General features: G+C 40.6%; 1 protein-coding gene across 2 annotated transcripts in view; it reads left to right on the top strand.

Moving 5' to 3' along the window:
- RNF150 (ring finger protein 150) overlaps positions 1-18624 on the top strand; it is a 241742-nt gene that overhangs the window by 163220 nt on the left and 59898 nt on the right. For both annotated transcript variants that reach the window (XR_005373859.1, XM_038564569.1), the window contains exon 4: positions 1747-1829. Coding sequence is in view for 1 of the 2 variants with exons in the window: in XM_038564569.1 (XP_038420497.1) it covers positions 1747-1829 (83 nt within the window). In the remaining variant the exon portion in view is untranslated. The remainder of the gene's footprint in view (positions 1-1746; positions 1830-18624) is intronic.

Genomic DNA, 18624 nt, shown 5'->3' on the forward strand with positions numbered 1-18624 from the left:
TGAAATCTAGCATCTAGAACCCCAAAGTCCTAGTAGGCTCCCTTGCTGTAGAATGAAGACATGAAGCCAAGAGCAAAACCTATCTTTTTCTTTTTATTCAAGTATAATTCAAGTACAGTGTTAAGTTAGTTCATTAGTTTCAGGTGTACAACCTAATGACTCAACAATTCTCTACATTTCTCAGTGCTCATCAACACAAGTGTACTCCTAATCCCCTTTATCTATTTCACCCATCCCCCTCACCTGCTTCCCCTCTGGTAACCACCAGTTTGTCCTCAGTATTTAAGAGTCTGGTTTGTTTGTTTTCTTTCTTTCTTTTCTTTCTTTTTTTTTTTTTTTTTTGCTTTGTTCATTGGTTTTGTTTCTCAAATTCCACACGTGAGTGAAATCATATGCTATTTGTCTTTCTGACTGGCTTATTTCCCTTAGCATAATACCCTCTAGATCCATCCATGCTATTGCAAATGGCAAGATGTCATTCCTTTTTGTGGCTGAGTAATATTCCATTATACGAATGATATATAGGTTCCACTTTATAGAAAACCCCATTATCTGTATATGCACCACATCTTTGTTATCCATTCATCTATCAATGGACATTTGGGCTGCTTCCATATCTTGGCTACTGTAAAGAATGCTGCTACAACCGCAGCAGAAGCAGAAGCCTATCTTGAGAAGGAGCGACAAAGCAGCGCAACCCAAGGCCTGGAGACCTCTAAAGGTCTTTCTTCTCCCCAGAAGAGATTTTATTTTATTTTATTTTATTTTATTTTATTTTTTTTTTTTTTTTTTATTTATTCATGATAGGCACACAGTGAGAGAGAGAGAGGCAGAGACACAGGCAGAGGGAGAAGCAGGCTCCATGCACCGGGAGCCTGACGTGGGATTCGATCCCGGATCTCCAGGATCGCGCCCTGGGCCAAAGGCAGGCGCCAAACCGCTGCGCCACCCAGGGATCCCCAGAAGAGATTTTAGAGCAGCGGATTATGGTAACACATATTTGCTGTTCCTTAGGGCATTGTAAGGGATTCACACCTACATCTCTACCAGGTGTTTAGTAGAATCCTTGATTTGTCTCACTATGTGCTGCTGTTTTTCAACTAGATAAAAATATCATTGAGCTTCATAAGATGACATTCATTTAAAAGCATTACTAAATTTAAAGAATATTTTTCATTACTTTTTTCCCCTCGAAAGAATATAAAAGAACAGGGACTACCACGTAAGAAACATATGATGGGCTATTTGAAAGAGATTTATATACTTGCATAAAAAGTTGTTTTTTGTTTTTTGTTTTGCATAAAAAGTTTAAAGCCATGGTCTCGGGCTGTATAGATAAGATTCCCAAGGAACTGATAGACTAAGTATCATTCAGACAGGTCTCCATAAATAGTATTTCTCATCCTTGAGATTCTGATGTCACCTCTAATTAGAATAAATAGCATTCCCAGTCATGATACGTTTAAAAATTGCTTTCTCGAGATCATACTAAATAGCATTATTAGTGACTATACATTTAAAAAATTGTTCCCTCACAAAAGCATTTGCAACGGAACCCAGAAACAAAAAGTAGAGGTTGGAAGGAATGGAACCTGAGCCAATATACAGTCAATATCGATTAAGAAAACTGACTGGCACGTAGACAATTGAAAGCCTTGCTCCAAGCAAGCTCTCCTTGCTTGTTTGCATATTTACACAAGAATTAAGGCAACACAAGTGAGCTCCTGTGTGCTTTCTCTGTTGCAGGAAACAGAGCCCGATTTTGATAACTGTGCAGTTTGCATTGAAGGGTACAAGCCCAATGATGTCGTCCGGATTTTGCCCTGCCGGTGAGTCACTAGGGCGCCTGCTTAAGAACGGGGTGTGCGTGGAGGGTGCCTGCTGGCCTCACTGGCTCAGGCCTGCGGGGTCGGTCTGCCCAAACGTTTCCAGGTTTAAATATCAAACAATCAAAAAGCTTATTTGTTGCATGTGGCCTTTCCTCTCAAAAACATTTTCTCTTGTGAAATATTTTTCTGGTCTTCTTTGCACCGAAGGAGGTGTACTGCTATGAATTAGAACCTCACGATACAGAATTTGATGATGTGACTCCAAGTAGGAGTTTTCTTTTAACGACAAAATTATGATGTTCAGAATCAGTTCTTAACTTTCACGAGCACTGTTTTCATTTGATTAATGAACTCTTGAAAATATATTGTGAACTGGGGGACACCTGGGTGACTCAGTCAGTTAAGTGTCTGCCTTCCACTCAGGTTGTGATCTAAGGGGCCTGGGATAGAGCCCCACCTCAGGCCACCTGGTCAGTGGGGAGCCTGCTTCTCCCCCGGCCTTTGCCCCTCCCGTCTGCCCCCGCCCCAACTTGCGCTCTCTCTCTCTCTCTCTCTCTCTGCTCTCTCAAATAAATAAGTAAATAAATCTTTAAAAAATACGTGTTGTGAATTGGGGCACCTGGGTGGCTTAGTCAGTTAAGCATCTCTTGATTTCGGCTCATGTCATGATCCCAGGGTTGTGAGATCAAGCCCCGTGTCAAGCTCTAGGCTCCAGGCTTGGGGTGTGGAGTTTGCTTAAGATTCTCTCTCTCCCTCCTGCCATGCCCCTCTCACTAAAATAAATGAATAAAATAAATAAATATATATATACAGATATATATGATATAAATATGATAAATTTATAAATATATATGTATATATATAAATATACAGATTATATATTATATATATATATATATAATCGTGAAGGGATCAACAGCCATAATATGGTCAGGAGTGAATGGGAAGCCAAAGGCCGATTTCATTTCTTTTGGAAGTTTTGTTTGTTTTTTTATCAGCAGCAAGGAAATATGACAGTCATCCCAAGACCTCTAGAATCTAGGGGAGGATCCAACGTGTATAGTTGGACTCACTCCCCAAGTGATTTTCATATAACCCTAATCCTTCTCCATAATTGAAATTTACTGTTAGGGTCTTTGAATTTTTTATGAAGTTAAAATTAAATAAATTTAAATACTTCAACAAAACCAAATATTTTAAAGTTGCATAAAAGCTGTCTCCCTATAATTAAAAACCTTTTTTTAGTGTTGTCGCATCTGTGAGGTATCCTAAAAATAAAAAATTATCCCTTAAAGAAAGGTTCTTCACTTAGATGAGCTTTAAAAATTCTTCAGCAGCACCTGGGAGGCTCAGTCAGTTCAGCGTTCAACTCTCAGTTTCAGCTCGAGTCTGGTTTGAAGGGTTGTTGGATGGAGTTCTCAGTCCGTCCAGTGCTCAGCACAGCGGCTGCTTGGGTTTCTCTCTCCCTCTCCCTCTGCCCCTTCCCTCCTGAAATAAATAAGTAGAATCTTAAAAAAAAAAAATTAAGAGTACTTAATAAAGTAGATAAGAATATGCAGATATAAATCAATGCTCCTTTAAGAGCTATTTATTTAAAAATATGAAAGAAATAAAATACGCCTGTAGAGGAATTCACTTAATAATCCCAAAATGACAAAGAAGCATCAGAAAAGGACAAGGTATGCAAATAGATACAGAAACTCCCAAGGGGAATGGATCTTTCTTGAAATGCTTTTAGGCAAATTGATCATCAGGAAAGTGCACTGTTCTGACCCCAGCCAAAGCCTTCAATTGGGATTCACTTTCTGTAGTTTTTAGATTCCCTTGGCTAGCTCTAAGACAAAGTCATAAATTGGGATACATCAAGACTTGGTGGTTTTCTTCCTATAAGGGAATATATATATTCTTTCTTGAGGCATTACACGTGGTATATACTTGGTGACTTCTAGAAACACTGGCAGAGAACGGCAGGCATCGTGTGATCTACAGACAGCCTCTCGGGGCGGGGCGGGGGGGTCTCTTATCTCTGCAATATTTCACTAAGGCTGTTATTAAGCCTTAGAGTTATAAGCCAGGAACTTGCTTTGCTTTACTTTGCTGCTTGGAGAGTGTTTAGAGCCCTGTGAGGGTGCTACTAATAAAATATAAATTTATATATATCAATATAAATATAAATATATATAAATATTAAATATATATATTTCCAAAGCAAATTTAAGTTTAATTGCAAACTTTTTCCTGAGAATCTAAATGTAGTTAAGAAAAATCTGTTTTTACAACTCTATATATTATTACTTTCGCTCCATAACCCATTCTGTAAAAACTAACATTCATGTTGAGCCTTGTCATGAGTCTATTCCACGTTACTGCATTGAATTACTAGAAGCTGCATAATATCCAAGCCATAGATGTGTCACAGTTGGACTTACCATGCCCCTGTTGTGGAACATTTGGCTGATTTCAGTTCTTAATTATGACAAATTACATGGCTTTAGCAGTGTTTAGATTGTCGTGATGCATTATTCGAGACCTCTTACGGTATACTTTTTGGACATATTAACCAAAGAAATAGCTTTTTAATATTAAAAAAAATTTTTTCAGAACTTTAATTTCATTTATCCTAGCCCTTGCCCTAGGCCAGTTTGCCCTAAAACTCTTCCTTTTTGCATTATTATTTGGTTCTCAGCTCATTTCTTGACTGTTTTTGCTTCGAACTCCTTAATGTCCATCTGCTTTTATTGTAGGCCCGGTTTTAAATAACAAAATATATTGAGAGTTACCAAGCATGGATTAGAGTCATTTATTGTTTGATCTTAGATGAGCCATATATATTTGCTCTTTGAAGAGCTCATCCATTTTTTCCATGCTGACTTTAAAATCAAGATATTTTGATGCCTGTTGTTTGTTTCTGCCAGACAGTTTGCACTAATGGATGTTATCAAACAAATGCACTGGCATTTGCTTTTTGCTACATAATTTCCTCTGGGGTATTATTAAGCCCTAGCTTCTATGAACTTTATAGACTCTCTTTCTCATTATTTCCAGGCTGACTCACCCACAGAATTTTTTGCATCTCTTTGGAGTTGAACAGTTTCCAAAAAAAATGATCCAGTTTTTGTCTTCCTTCTTGTAGCATCTTTTCTGCGGCCCCCTAACTCCGTACCCGCTGGGTCTATCACTTCTCTGTTGTGGGCACTTCGGGTACCCTTCCAAATCACTCCGGGATATTCTTGTACCATGATTTTTTTCAGAATCATCTTCTTGTTTACCTCTTTTAGAGACCATTGCACAAATTAGGATGAATTGCTGGATGATTTCCCCTCTTCATTTGTAGTCATGGTGATTACTGGAGTTAAGTCCCGGGCACACACAATTACCAGTTCCCGGTTGCTGGGTCTTCCCTAGGGGCCTTCTCCAACACATGCAGGCAAGGCTCCCCACTCGTGGGGCGTCCACAGCAGCACACAAAGCACCTCAGGGTCAGACGCCTCTAACTTTTGTGATTTGGGTTTGATCATAATACACCACTGGAGTTATTTTCCAGAGAACTTTGGTTTTCGCTTAAGAACCTACATATGTGGAAATCTACATTATAGTGTATTTTAGGTCTGGGTTTTGTGAGTCAGGTTTGCACTTGTGATTATGATTTTTAGCTCCAGAAGATATTTTATGAAGCATATAATTGAAATTTTATCATCTTCCTTGTCCAGAGAATGAGCTGGGCTCTCAGCGTCTTCCAGGGCTTTTATCCTACTGTGTTCCTACTGTTCTTCAGTGGTTATTCATTGCAGTCTCTTTACCTACCCAGCTTCAAACACTCCTGCTCAGAAAGAACATGACCTCCTTGGGCAAGGCAAAAGTCTTTGTTTAACATCAAAAAAGCAGTGGAGAGGGCACCTGGGTGGCTCGGTGGTTCAGCGTCTGCCTCCGGCTCAGGACATGACCCCAGGGTCCTGGGATCGAGTTCCATGTCGGGCTCCCTGCATGGAGCCTGCTTCTCCCTCTGCCTGTGTCTCTGCCTCCCTCTCTGTGTCTCTCATGAATAAATAAATAAAATATTTTTTTAAAAAAAGCAACATATGCATTCATACCGTGGGTGCTTATAAAATTATTTCCTTTCTCTGATTGATCCCTACAGCATTATCACTAATGTCAGAGGTTATTAGTTTCTGCTACTGTCTTTTCCTTTGATTTCAGGAACTCTTCTGTGACTAGGAAGAATTTCAAAACTCCTTGGTAACAAGAAAACCCTTGTCATAAAGTTTTTAGTAACGAAATGCTTCATTTGCAACAACAAACATTTATTTTGTAGCAACTGTGTGCCAGGAATAGTAAGAAACAGCAGAGTTGGAAAGATCAGTGGCCTGATCCCTGCTCTAAAGGAAGTCAGTCTAGTGTCGGGGAGAGATAGGGATTTAAATCAGTAATCGCAATACAGAGTGATATGTACGACAACAGTAGCAAAGTGGATTTTTTAAAATTGGAGGAACCAATACCAGGCCCAAGAAAGACTCCACAGGAAAAAAAAAAAGTACATTTTTGGGGCCCCTGGGTGGATCAGTAGTTGAGTGTCTGCCTTTGGCTCAGGGCGTGAGCCCGGAATCCAGAATCACATCCCACATAGGGCTTCCCTTCTCCCTCTGCCTGTGTCTCTGCCTCTCTCTGTGTGTCTCTCATGGACAAATAAATAAAAATCTTTTTTAAAAAAATACTCTTCATATTTCCTAGCACTGGTTTGCTTTGCCAATTGCATCCTCATTATATAAAGTTTGTATAATGGATAAATATTTAATTATCTACCTAACTCCCCCATGCGGGTAACTACTACCCATATTTTTATATGTTTCTTTGATTTTATTTACTATGCTTATTTTTTCAAGTATGAGATACTGCTGTCAACATCACTTATTATCCTACTCTTTTCACTTCATATTCTAGGAATATGTTAGATTATTAATAGCTCATCTTGACCTTCCTTTGGCCTCTGACTCCGAAGGCAGAGGCTGGGGAAGGTCTAAACCAGCCAAAGCCCCTGGGATGTCGGTGCTTATGTAGAACCGGCTCCTCAGGAGTCAGGATGTTTTCAGAGTCAGAATTTTCTACGAGGTTAAACGGGAATGTGTCCTGGCTCCCTTTAGCTTATTTCTTAAAACCCATTGAAGCGCTGCTCACGTTTCAGCACCCCACCCACGAGAGAAGACAGACAAAGGCAGTTTCTCACATGCAGATGATGTCAGGAGGGTGCCCTGCTGGCTTCCTCCTGTGGCCATCACACTACGAAGAAAATCCTCTTAAACTCAAGTTACTCTCCTCAGTAGATGTGCCCCTCTTCTGTCTTGCTCATAAGCACAGCTCCCGTGCGACACATTCCTTCACGTCATTACATTCTGTGAACAGAGTTTCCTGAGGCCGTGTCACTACTGCCTGTACTTTTACTGGGGTCTTTGGGTTTCACATTTTAGGGCAGCGGGTAGTGGTTGGGTAAAGAAGCAACTAGTAACACCTATTCTGAACTAGTTCTGGTTAGGAAGCCTCGCACCTGTTGTGGTCGGCATGGGAGCTTCAGACCAGCTTCCAGGGTTCGAGGGAGCAGCCCCCACATCAAGGTCAGTGACTGGTCTGTGGGTCCAGCGCTTGTCAGGCCCCTCGTTCTTCACAGCAGGATGTCAGTCTTGTCCTGAGCAAGGTTATGTGTCAGCTTAGGTAATTCTGGAGGGGGGAGGGGAGGGGCAAAATATACATAATATAAAATCAGCCTTTTTAACCATTTTCAAGTTTACAATTCAGTGGCATTCAGTACATTCACATTGTTGCACAACCACCACCACTCTCCTTCTCCAGAACCTCATTTTCTCTAAGTAAAACTCTGTAGGCATTAAACAGTAACCTCCCATTCCTCTAAGTCTGCAGGGTATGTGTGTGTATGTGTGTGTGTGTATGTGTTGTGTATTTATTTATTCATTATTTTTTATGTATGTTTTAAATTTCTTATTTAAATTCAATTCGCGGGGGATCCCTGGGTGGTTCAGCGGTCTAGTGCCTGCCTTTGGCCCAGGGTGCAATCCTGGAGTCCTGGGATCGAGTTCCGCATCGGGCTCCCAGCTTGAAGCCTGCTTCTCACTCTGCCTGTGTCTCTGCCTCTCTCTCTCTCTATGTCTATAATAAATAAATAAATAAATAAATAAATAAATAAATAAATAAATAATCTTTAAAAAAATTAAAATTCAATTTCAATTCACCAACATGTAGTATAACACCCAGTGCTCATCCCATCAAGTGCCCTCCTTAGCGGTGTGTTGTGTTTTTAATTAAGCCTTGACTTTCATTAAAAAGGAAATGTCAACGAAGAAACTTAGCTTTTGATTTCAGCATCTAATTTGAGCTGGCTAACTAAAAATTGGTTTTTATATACTCAACTCAAAACCTAACAGAATGATAATTCTACATATTTCAGGTATTGCAATTACCACAATACTAATATGATGTTACCCTTACGGTGATTAGAAGAGGTCTCACTGCTCCTGTCACCATTGCTAGCAACATGACCTCCATCAGCCCTTCCCCAGCTTTCTGCAGCGGCTTTCTTGCTAATCTTCTCGCTTCCACTCCTGCCCCCTTAATTATTCATTCTGATAAGCCTATTTTTAATTATCCAGCTAGATGAGCTGGACTCCAGGTACTTTTTCAGCAAGGACAACTTTACACTCATTAAGTCTATCAAAAGTGTGACTTTAAAAAGAGATATTCCTTGGGAAGATGAATTGAAATAGAATTCGGTCCTTCTGCTTCTCTAAGTGGGCTTCTGCAACACGGCAGGTTCACAGAACCCTGGAAATCATGCCCTGTTGCAGATCAGCTCCCTCGGGGAGAACAGAGTTGGCCATCGCCATCACTTTATCAGGAATTGCTGTAGGAGGCAATCTTCAGAAACTTGCCCTTGGGGCTCTTATTAGGATTTTATTCCGTGACTTCTTCATGGGGGCTTGCCAGAGCAGTTCTCGTTCGTAGTAACGGCATTTCTTCCAAGCAAGGGAATGTTTTTACACTGTGAGTCCTGAATTATGAGACCGTCCAGATTTTTTTCTGTTTGTTGATGGAAAGTTCAGAGCCAAGTCTGTCGCCCACCCCTAGCCAAAAGAGATATATTTAGCTTCAACCCTGACTGTTTTATGTCTCCGTTCTTGTTTTAATTTCTTCTTTTGCTTTTATGGCACCCTTTTTAAAAAAAAAAATTAATAATGCTTGTCCCTTTATTTAAAACAAATAATCCAAGCATCCTAAGAGGTGCTGTAACTGTGGAAAAGGCCAGTCCCATTTTAGAGGATTTGGCATTTTTAGGTGCTGGGCATTTTTATTTTCCCTGTGACAGGAACAACAGCTGCACCCCAAATATCCATGTGTGCCCCATGTTGCTCGGCCCCTTGCCCACAGGAGGGGCCTATCACTGGGGTCAGCCCCCAGACAACCCACCAGGGCACAGGACAGCCCTCCGGCTCACTCTGCCTCTGCCGCAGCGGCCAGAGAACCAGGCCAAGGGGATGGAACCTGGGCAGGAAGCGCCTGGATCCCCGAGTCACCACATGGAAGGCAGCTGCTCTGCGGCCCACGAGACTGCATCAAAAGTTGTGTAAGAAATAAAGCATTATTGGGCACGTCTCAGCGATCTGGGGTTCAATTTGTGACCATAGCAAAGCCTAGTCTAGCTAACGCGCTGGGGTTGCCAGAGAAGAGGCGAACACCAAGGAAGGCGGTATGGAAGGCATTCTCCTCTCAGACCTGTTTATGGCACCTTTATGGATTTCTGCATCCCCCAAGTCACCTTAGGGGGTTTCTAGGATAAACATTTGCCATGTTTTTAAAACCTTGTCATCATCTTTTTCAACTAATAGATCTCATCTGCCATACTTCATTCAACTATTTTTGGGCATTTAAGCTGTTCCCCACACGTATACATTTTTTTTTGCTATTATGAATAATGGTATGATAAATAGCTATGCATGTAGACCTTAGGTCACATTTCAGATTATTTCCTCGCTTCTGAGGTTGTGAATTCAAATTGCCTAAATGTTTTCCATAAAGCTGCGCTGAAGGAGTGTTCCAGTCAGTCAAAGGTAAGAATATCTCAACTGAAGATAACTGGCAGGACACTGGAATTGATAGAGTGTAGTGCACACGCCAGGGATAATGTATAGAGGTGGACAGGCCCAGATCCTATAGGCCCTGAATGCCCACCTAGATTATGGCCCAGGGCTGGGGGGTCTGCTGAGGGGTTGAGCGTTTGCCGTATACATAGCGTGCTAACACTGTGTGGAATAGAGCTCAGAGGGGTCTGACAGGAGTCTGGGGACCAGTTAGGAGACTATTGCAAAGTCAGGGTAAGACATGCTGGCAGCCTGAACTGGAATATTGGCACTGGGAATGTAGAGAGGTAGATCTAGCCAGGAGAGATTTGGGAAGTGAACCCAGCATGAGACAGCATTTGGAGTGGTTGAAAATGGCTGCCCATATCAGCTGGTGACTGCTAGTGCATCTGTTTGTTTATATTTAAAACATGCTCATATCTTTCATTCTGATTCTAAATAATAGAAAAAAATCCAACAGGTAGCACACTGTTGCTCAAAAACTGTAATGGAAGAAACAGATTTTATAACAGAAAAAAAAAATCACCAAATGTCTTGAGGACCAGCTTTGGCTTATCCTCTTAAGACTTTCTTCTGAGTTACTGGCCCTAGAACATGCCCAGAACTTAGTCATTTAGTCAAAGTTCTATTTTGGTTAGATAATTGTTGGTAAAAGCTATGCTATTCTTCCTCTTTCTCTTCTCTCCATTTTAGGAACAAGGCTTAATTTCAATTGTATCAGTCTGAGAGCTCTCTTTAGTAGTTGGAGACATAGAATATATCATACTGTCCTTTCTTTTTTGGTTTTTTTGAAACTTAACTCTAAATTTTTACAAAGATCAGAGCACAAATAATAGCATTTGGTTTTTTTGTTTGTTTTTTGTCTGTGTTTTAAAGATTTTATTTATTCATGAGAGATACAGAGGGAGAGAGGCAGAGACACAGGCAGAGGGAGAAGCAGGCTCCCCGCGAGGACCCCGATGCAGGACTCGATTCCAGGACCCCAGGGTCACGCCCTGAGCTGAAGGCAGACACTCAACCACACTGTTGAGTGTTTTTGAAGGCTGTTGAAAAGTCAAAGCTAAAGCTAGTTTTGATGAATTCTTTGAAAAGCCTGTTACATATGTCTCATCATAAGATGCTCATACGTCATCCCTGTCCATCTAACCAATCAGACAGCCAACTGCTTTCCTTTTGCAGGTGATGTAACTGATAGATATTTTTAACATTGACCTAATTACTGACCCCTCGGGTACTATAATGCATTAACTCCTGTGCTCTAGGCCAGGTGACGTTTTCATCTACCGGAGAAGCAGCTCTGGGAGACATCTAGTATAGAGTACATGGCAAACAGTAGAGGGAACCATTTGTGAAGCTTTCTGAACAAACATGTATCCTATGACTTCCAGAGTGACTTGTCTGGCAAGGCCCAGCCTCCGTAAATCAAATCAACACAATGTACTGAGCTAATGGACGACCACTGTTAGTGGCTTGCCTCTGATGGGCCTCCTTGGAAAACTTCGTTATGTCTCAGAGAATTTCCTTGTTTTTATTGGATGCCTCCAACTAAACCCATTTGGGCAATTCATAGCCTCCCCTGCTTCTCCTGAAACTCTGATATGAGATCCACGTCTCGGATCCTTTAATGACAACCCAAGACAATATCCCAGTTCAACCCTGATATTCAACTGTGAACTTCCATTTTTTTAGGGGGCAAAGGGTCTCTCATTCACTCTCCCTGCCAGGCACTACAGGAACATGATAAGCCACATAACATAAAAAAGAGTTATAATCTCATATAAAAAGGAACATCATTTTAATATTTGAAAGCACTAAAAATAGAGACTCGCCCCTTAAGATTTTTAACCTCAGGGACCAATCTGATTTTAAGATGAGTCAAATGAACTGAATGTCTCTGTGGACAGAAAATTCCAAACTGTTTATGAGTAAAAAAAAAAAAAATTATAAAGCTCTGTAATGTGATCAAGATTCTGAGCATGAGTCCTAGAACGCGTGAGGTGGAAAACAAAGTGGTGCTTCCTAGCTAGGCAGAAATGGTCTATCCTGGCTTTACCCTGCCGTGCCTCTTACAAATGCTTTATTAAGAACAGATTGTTTTTCCAAGTTCCTTATTTTTTAAAAGAGTGATAAATGTTGCCTGATTTTCATGAGGTTTGACTTCACCTTTCATGCCCATGTTATACAAATTAGATTATTGGTCATCATTTTAACAGCTGTTTCTTCATAGATGTGCTTGTAAAAATAACTTCAGAGTTTTATCGCTAATTGTGGGAAATTTTGAAACTATAGAGAAAAGTGTAAAAAAAGTAAACAAATCTAACCTCACTAGAAAATAATTATCATTCATATTGGTATATTAATTTTTCTACTGCATGAATGTAAGCATCACTTGTATATTGCTCAACATTGTGGAGTCAGGCAATTAATACAGTTTGTATTCTGCTTTCTTGTTTGATATTAAAAAGTAAACATTTTCCTGTAACTTTAAAAATTATTTTAAGGGGCACTGGGTGGTGTGGATGGTTAAGCATCTGACTTGGTTTTCCGTGTGGGGCTCCATGCTCAGGGCACAGTCTGCTTGGGATTCTCTCTCCCTCTCCTTCCCACTCATGCTCTCTCTCTCTCTTACATAGATTAATCTTTAAAATAAAAAAGAAATGAAGATACTTTTAGTGGTTGCATAATCAAGTCCATTATTGGAGTTTATTTAACTATCCCCTACCGTTTGGCAAATAAATTGCTTCTAGTTTTCATCATAAAATCATGACGTTAATTGTTTACATTTTTTTTCTGCATTTATCCCTTAAGATACATTCCAAAAAGTGACTTTATTGGATCAAAAGTGATTTTAAGAGTCTTGATAAGTTCGTCCCAACTGCTTTCCTAAAAAGTGACAGTGATTCCCTCCTCACTAACAGGATGAGAGCGTGCTTATGTTTCGTGTGCCTTCAGGACCATGAACTCGCATGGTCTAAGCATCGTTCTTATCTGAATAACCAAGTATAAAAAGAGTGCTTAGTTTTGGTTCCCATGTCTTTGATTTCTCTGAGATGTTACTATTAACTACCACAGTATTGTACTTAGTCCGCTACCATTGACTAACTCATAAATCATGTCTAATGTAAATTGTCAGTAGCTGTAAGATGCTTCCTAATTTCAGAGTTGTTAAAACAGTGGAGAGGGGGAGGGAAGGGTATGGCCTAGAATTTGTAAAATGTGATATTAACTATTTTTAATATTGGTTTTCATATTTTTAGTAAATAGTGCTTTTTCTCATTTAAGTATTTTTATTTTGTTTTTATAAAGCTTTCTGATTAGCAGGAAAAAAAGTACATTATAAAATTTATGAATTTTTATCCTTTATCTCTATAATGCTCCCCTATAGGAAATAAGATAGCTGATCAATTAACTGTATTTTTCAAATTTATCTGAAATTTATGCTGGTATAGAGCATCTCACTAGCACCGTGTATGAAAACTATTATTTAAAAAACTCAGGGTGTCTGGGTGGCTCAGTTGGTTAAGCATCTACTTTTGGCTCAGGTCATGATCCCAGAGTCCTGGGATCGAGCCCCATGTCAGGCCCCTGGCTCAGCGGGGAGCCTGTTTCTCCCTCTGCCCTGTTTACCCTCTGCTCATGCTCTCTCTCTCGCTATCTCTCTCTCTCTCTCTCTCTCTCTCTCAAATAAATAAAATATTTTTAAAATTAAATAAAATAATAAACAATAGATTTTTTAAATTAAAAACTCATTTTTTCAGGAACATAATTTTACATACTCTGCCTAACTCAAAGTTATACAGTGTGAGGGGAGTTTAAAATGGCACAGTTGCTTTGGAAATCTGTTGGACAATATCTACTAAAGCTAAACACATACTATCCTCTAACCTAGCAATTCCACTCTTGGATCTGTCTCCAAGAAAATGAATGCATACATTCACAGAAACACTTGTACAAGAATTGAATTGTCATAGCATGTTTTTTCATTATGGGCAAAAAATGAGAACAACCCAAATGTCTAACCACAGGAAAATCTATAGATCAATTTGGTATATACATACGATGGATTATGAGCAATAAAAAGAAACAAGCTATTGATGTCCATCAAATCACACAAATCTGAAAACATCATGTTGAGCAAAAGAAGCCAGGAAAAAACAAATACATGCCTTTATGATTCCATTTATGCAAAATTCAATCACAGGCAAAGCTAGCCTGTCATAATGGTGGATTCACAGCAAGGAGTGGCCATTGACTGGCAAGGGGAAGAGAGAAGTGTCTGGGTTGATGGAAACAGAGTATATCCTTAGCCAGATATTTGTACATAAATATATACATGCTCAGTAAACCATCAAGCTTTCTTAAGACCTGTGCAATATCCTGAATATACCTTCATTTCAAATAATGGCAAAAAATGTTTTAAGCACCAAAGAAGCTATGTTGTGGACTTTTTTAAAAAGCAGCTCAAAAATAATTAAATAAATAAATAAATAAATAAATAAATAAATAAATAACAGCTCACTTTGTACATTAGTCAAAATTACATAAAATTTAAAGTCAAAGTCTGTTGATGGTGTTTTCTAGTAATTTTTCCTTTGATTCCTTTGGGTTTATGTGTACACGCTACCAAAAATTCATTATCACTTAATCTAAGGGATTAAAGGAAGGAAACATGAAAGCAAATGGCAATGCTGATAAATCGTGTCTGATGAGTTATTTTCTGTTGTATTTTCAACAGAGCAAATGCTGCCTTAGGAAAGAAGTCTTGAACTGTAATAACCTTGTTAAATATGGCATTCTGACTTCAAATGTCCTGATCCCCAGTTATATTAATCAACTAGACACACGGGACAAATGCCAACCAGCTTTGCTGCCCCAGCCAAACGATATAATTAGACCAGGGTCAAGTTTTAAGCACAGAGCCTCCCTCGACCAGAACCTAGAGGAGTGAGACACCTATAAAATGAGAGTTTCTGCTATTCCTTTGTAACCTGCATTCCCGCACAACCAGTTTCTTCCCTTGTAGCTAAAAAAGACATTGAGTTTAGTAGCCGGAGGATCTGATACAATTTCTTAGTATTTAAAGTTCTGTTGGTTTTTCTTTAATGCTCTTTAAACCTAATCCTGTGGACAACTGGGTGAAATTAAGTGGCTGTTTATTACAATACTTCCATGTTGAAAAGCACTCTGCTGCTCTTTTACAGACAGTGTCTGATTTGTGTGTCACAGCAGCCTGCAGGTGCCATTAAGGCTCCTTTTATTTTGCTACAAGAAACCCTGGACTCCGAGAGGCTGGTCACAGGGCCCAAAGCAAAGTCAGGATCTCTGACTTTTGAGCCAGTGTCCTTCCCACTGTGAAGCTGGCAGCAGATGTGACACCGTCAGCCGCCCTCACCCTGCTGCACAAGGCTGCTCTGCCCAGCACGTGGGGTGATAGGGCTTTGACTAGGTTGGCTCAGAAGCCCCCGTCCCCGCCAGGCCGAATGGCTAAGCACCCCAAGGGAGACGAATCGATTGTAGGCTGGCTTTAAGGGTCCTACTTTCTCCACACTGATCCCAAGCCTGGTCCTGTGGCCCCGAAAACAGGCCGGCCTTCTGCACGGGAGGGCCATGCTGGTGCTGGGGAGGTGAGCAGTACTTCACTTCCCTGCATCCTCTTTCTTCCCCTCCATCAGGTAAAACTTCTAGCACAGCAGAGTAGCTTGCCAAGACGAAGTAATTATGGTTTGTTTTGTTTTTGTTTTTTTTAAAGATTTTATTTACTTATTCATGAGACACAGAGAGAAGGGGAGGGGCAGAGACACAGGCAGAGGGAGAAGCAGGCTCCATGCAGGGAGCCCAACGTGGGACTCGATCCCGGGTCTCCAGGATCAGGCCCTGGGCTGAAGGCGGCGCTAAACCACTGAGCCACCCGGGCTGCCCAGTAATTATGTTTTTAAACAATAGCCAGGATATGGTTACTGATGGTTCTGTGTGATAGTTCATTTTTCCTTTTCCTTTCTCCTTTTTTTGTTTTAAACAGTGTTTGCATAACTTGAGATTGGGAAAACGCAGTTTCTCATAATTGCCCCATACACTTCAGACCAAGCCCCATCGCAGACTCACCCCCGCAGTGAGGCACTGGGCCAGCTGGATAGGGTCACAGCAGGGAGGGGCTGGGGTCTGCTTAACTGGCCTGATCCACACCATCCCCCAGAACGCTCCACCATCACCACGGCAAGGACTTTCTGTATAGGAGACAGAAAACTGAGACTGTGTGGGAGGAAGTAACTTGGTGGGGAGAAGCCCATCGTCTCAAGGCCAGAGGCCGTCTCAGGCCTAGCTCAGCTCTGCGAGCTATCCTCACTGCGGGTATCTCTTGGCTGCTCGGTCCATCTGGATTGTCTCGAAATGCTGATTTGGATCTGTCCCTTTCCAGTTTTATTTCCTGTTCTTACTCTTTAATTGGTCTAGCTTTCAACCCCACTGAGTCTCTCCTGTATATCGGGCTACTGCAGCTCTGTCTACTCACGGAAATCCCGTTTTAGACTCTTGCCTCCAGTCGTCACACTTCAGAGTTCTTCCCATCCTTTACTTGCCCAATTTCCTCACACAGTGACTCCTCCTTTCCTTGTACTCTGTGATCTCTCTATGGCCCATCATTTTATATGTCACACCAACATCACTTAAAATAGCTAATGACACGCTGTCCATGGAACGCTTATTAGCCAAGCACTTAACAAGCAAGTATTTAATCCTTACGACAACCTGGAAAAGTCTTTTACTAGTCAGGATGGGCTAGGTTGTGCTGCAGCAACAACAATAAAAACTCCCAACACTCAGTGGCTTAACACAACAAAGATTTCTTATGCTCTGTGTTTATTTGTGTGACAACCAAGAGTGTCTGCTCATGGCTGTCACGTGACTAAGCAGCTACCATCTTGAACATTAATAATTTGGACAGGTCAGTAGTTAAATCCCATGGCCTGAAGTGAAATCTGTTCTTTCTTTTCTTTTCTTTCTTTTCTTTTCTTTTCTTTTCTTTTCTTTTCTTTTCTTTTCTTTTCTTTTTTCTTTTCTTTTTTTTTTTTTTACTGGCCAGAATTAGTCACGTAGCCATAACTATCAGCAGGAGAACCTGTAATCATTCAATGTGGTTGAAAGACGCAGAGGTAGCATATTGGATGAATCCCATTAACGAGTGCCTCAGATAGGTACTAGTATCCCCATTTTACCGATGAAGGAACTAAGACTCACAGTCACAGGATTGTCAGCCAAGATTAAAAAATGAAACTTGCTCTACCCCCTGGCCTGAGCTTTTAACCTCTGCACAGTATGGACTGTGCATCTTCCTATCAGGCTATCAATTCTTTATTAAAAGCGCCTCACCAACAGGATGCATGTCTGACTCATCTTTGCAGCCCCACTGCTCTGTATAAAGTAGTACTATATTGGGGCACCATCGCTTCTTGGCCTTTTGGCTAAGATCAAGTGTATATTGGGGCACCTGTGTGGCTCTGGGGTTGAGCGTCTGCCTTTGGCTCAGGTCGCGATCCTGGGATCGAGTCCCACATTGGGCTCCCTGCTCAGTGGGAAGCCTGCTTCTCCCTCTGCCTATCTCTCTCTCTCTCTCTCTCTCTCTCATGAATAAATGAATAAAATCTATAAAATAAAATAAAGTACTACTATATTATACACTAATGAATTCGCTATTGTGTGTTGACTTTCCTACTTTTTCTCAAGTCAACATTCTGAGTAATGAGTTCTGGTATCAGCTTTGGAATCTCTTTAACAACATACAGAAATACTCCTTTCCAGATTTCCTCCTGTATAACTAAGAAATCCACCTTCCATACCGTACTAAAGTGCTACTGTGTCAACAGAGTTCTTTTTTCACTAACAGGGATGGAAATTAAACCTACTGTTTTGCATGACATTGCACAGTAGAAAATGTAGAGAAATCCTGTGATACACTGAATGCCTGGGTTGCTAATTACTCACCTCAGGGATGACATTTAGGCCAAAGATAATGCACAAAAGAAAACACTGATTTCCATGTGTTTTTCAAAGCTGTGACAGTCAAGATTCTGGTCAAGTTCTCATCGAATTCACCTGATTTTAGGAGCAGCTAGACAAATGGAATCCTCTTAAGAAAATCAATGAGAGCAATTTAGATTTCTTTTGTCCTCTGGAGAGGAGTAGAATACATTTCTCCTATGCAACACCCATGACACCGTCTGGGCTCAGCTGACATTCTGGAAGTGCCATCATCACTACCATTTTGGTCACTCTAACCCAGTAATGCTTGTGCACAGATCGGTAAATCAATGTTCTCAAGACAAGATTTGCATAGAAGGAATGGCCCCATGTGAGATCTACCAGACAGTCTAGGAAGGGCATAGACTCATCGATGCCCCTAATGTTTTTGTTAGGAGCCTCTGGCCCCCAGAAGAAGGCAGATTTTGTTTTATATTTTAGAATCCATAAAAATTAAGGAAAGTGCTTCCTGAGCAAGCTCTACAACAGAAAGCTCACTTGCAAGGAATGAGAACTAAATTGTCGCTAATTAAATCATGACTTGGGGAAAATGGACTTTCAGAATTCATTTTTTTCAGCAAACGATACTGAATATCTTGTTCCAGGTACTCTACTAGGTTTTAGTGATAGAAATACTTTGA

This window comes from Canis lupus, chromosome 19 (assembly GCF_011100685.1).
Source record: "Canis lupus familiaris isolate Mischka breed German Shepherd chromosome 19, alternate assembly UU_Cfam_GSD_1.0, whole genome shotgun sequence".
NCBI lineage: Eukaryota > Metazoa > Chordata > Mammalia > Carnivora > Canidae > Canis > Canis lupus.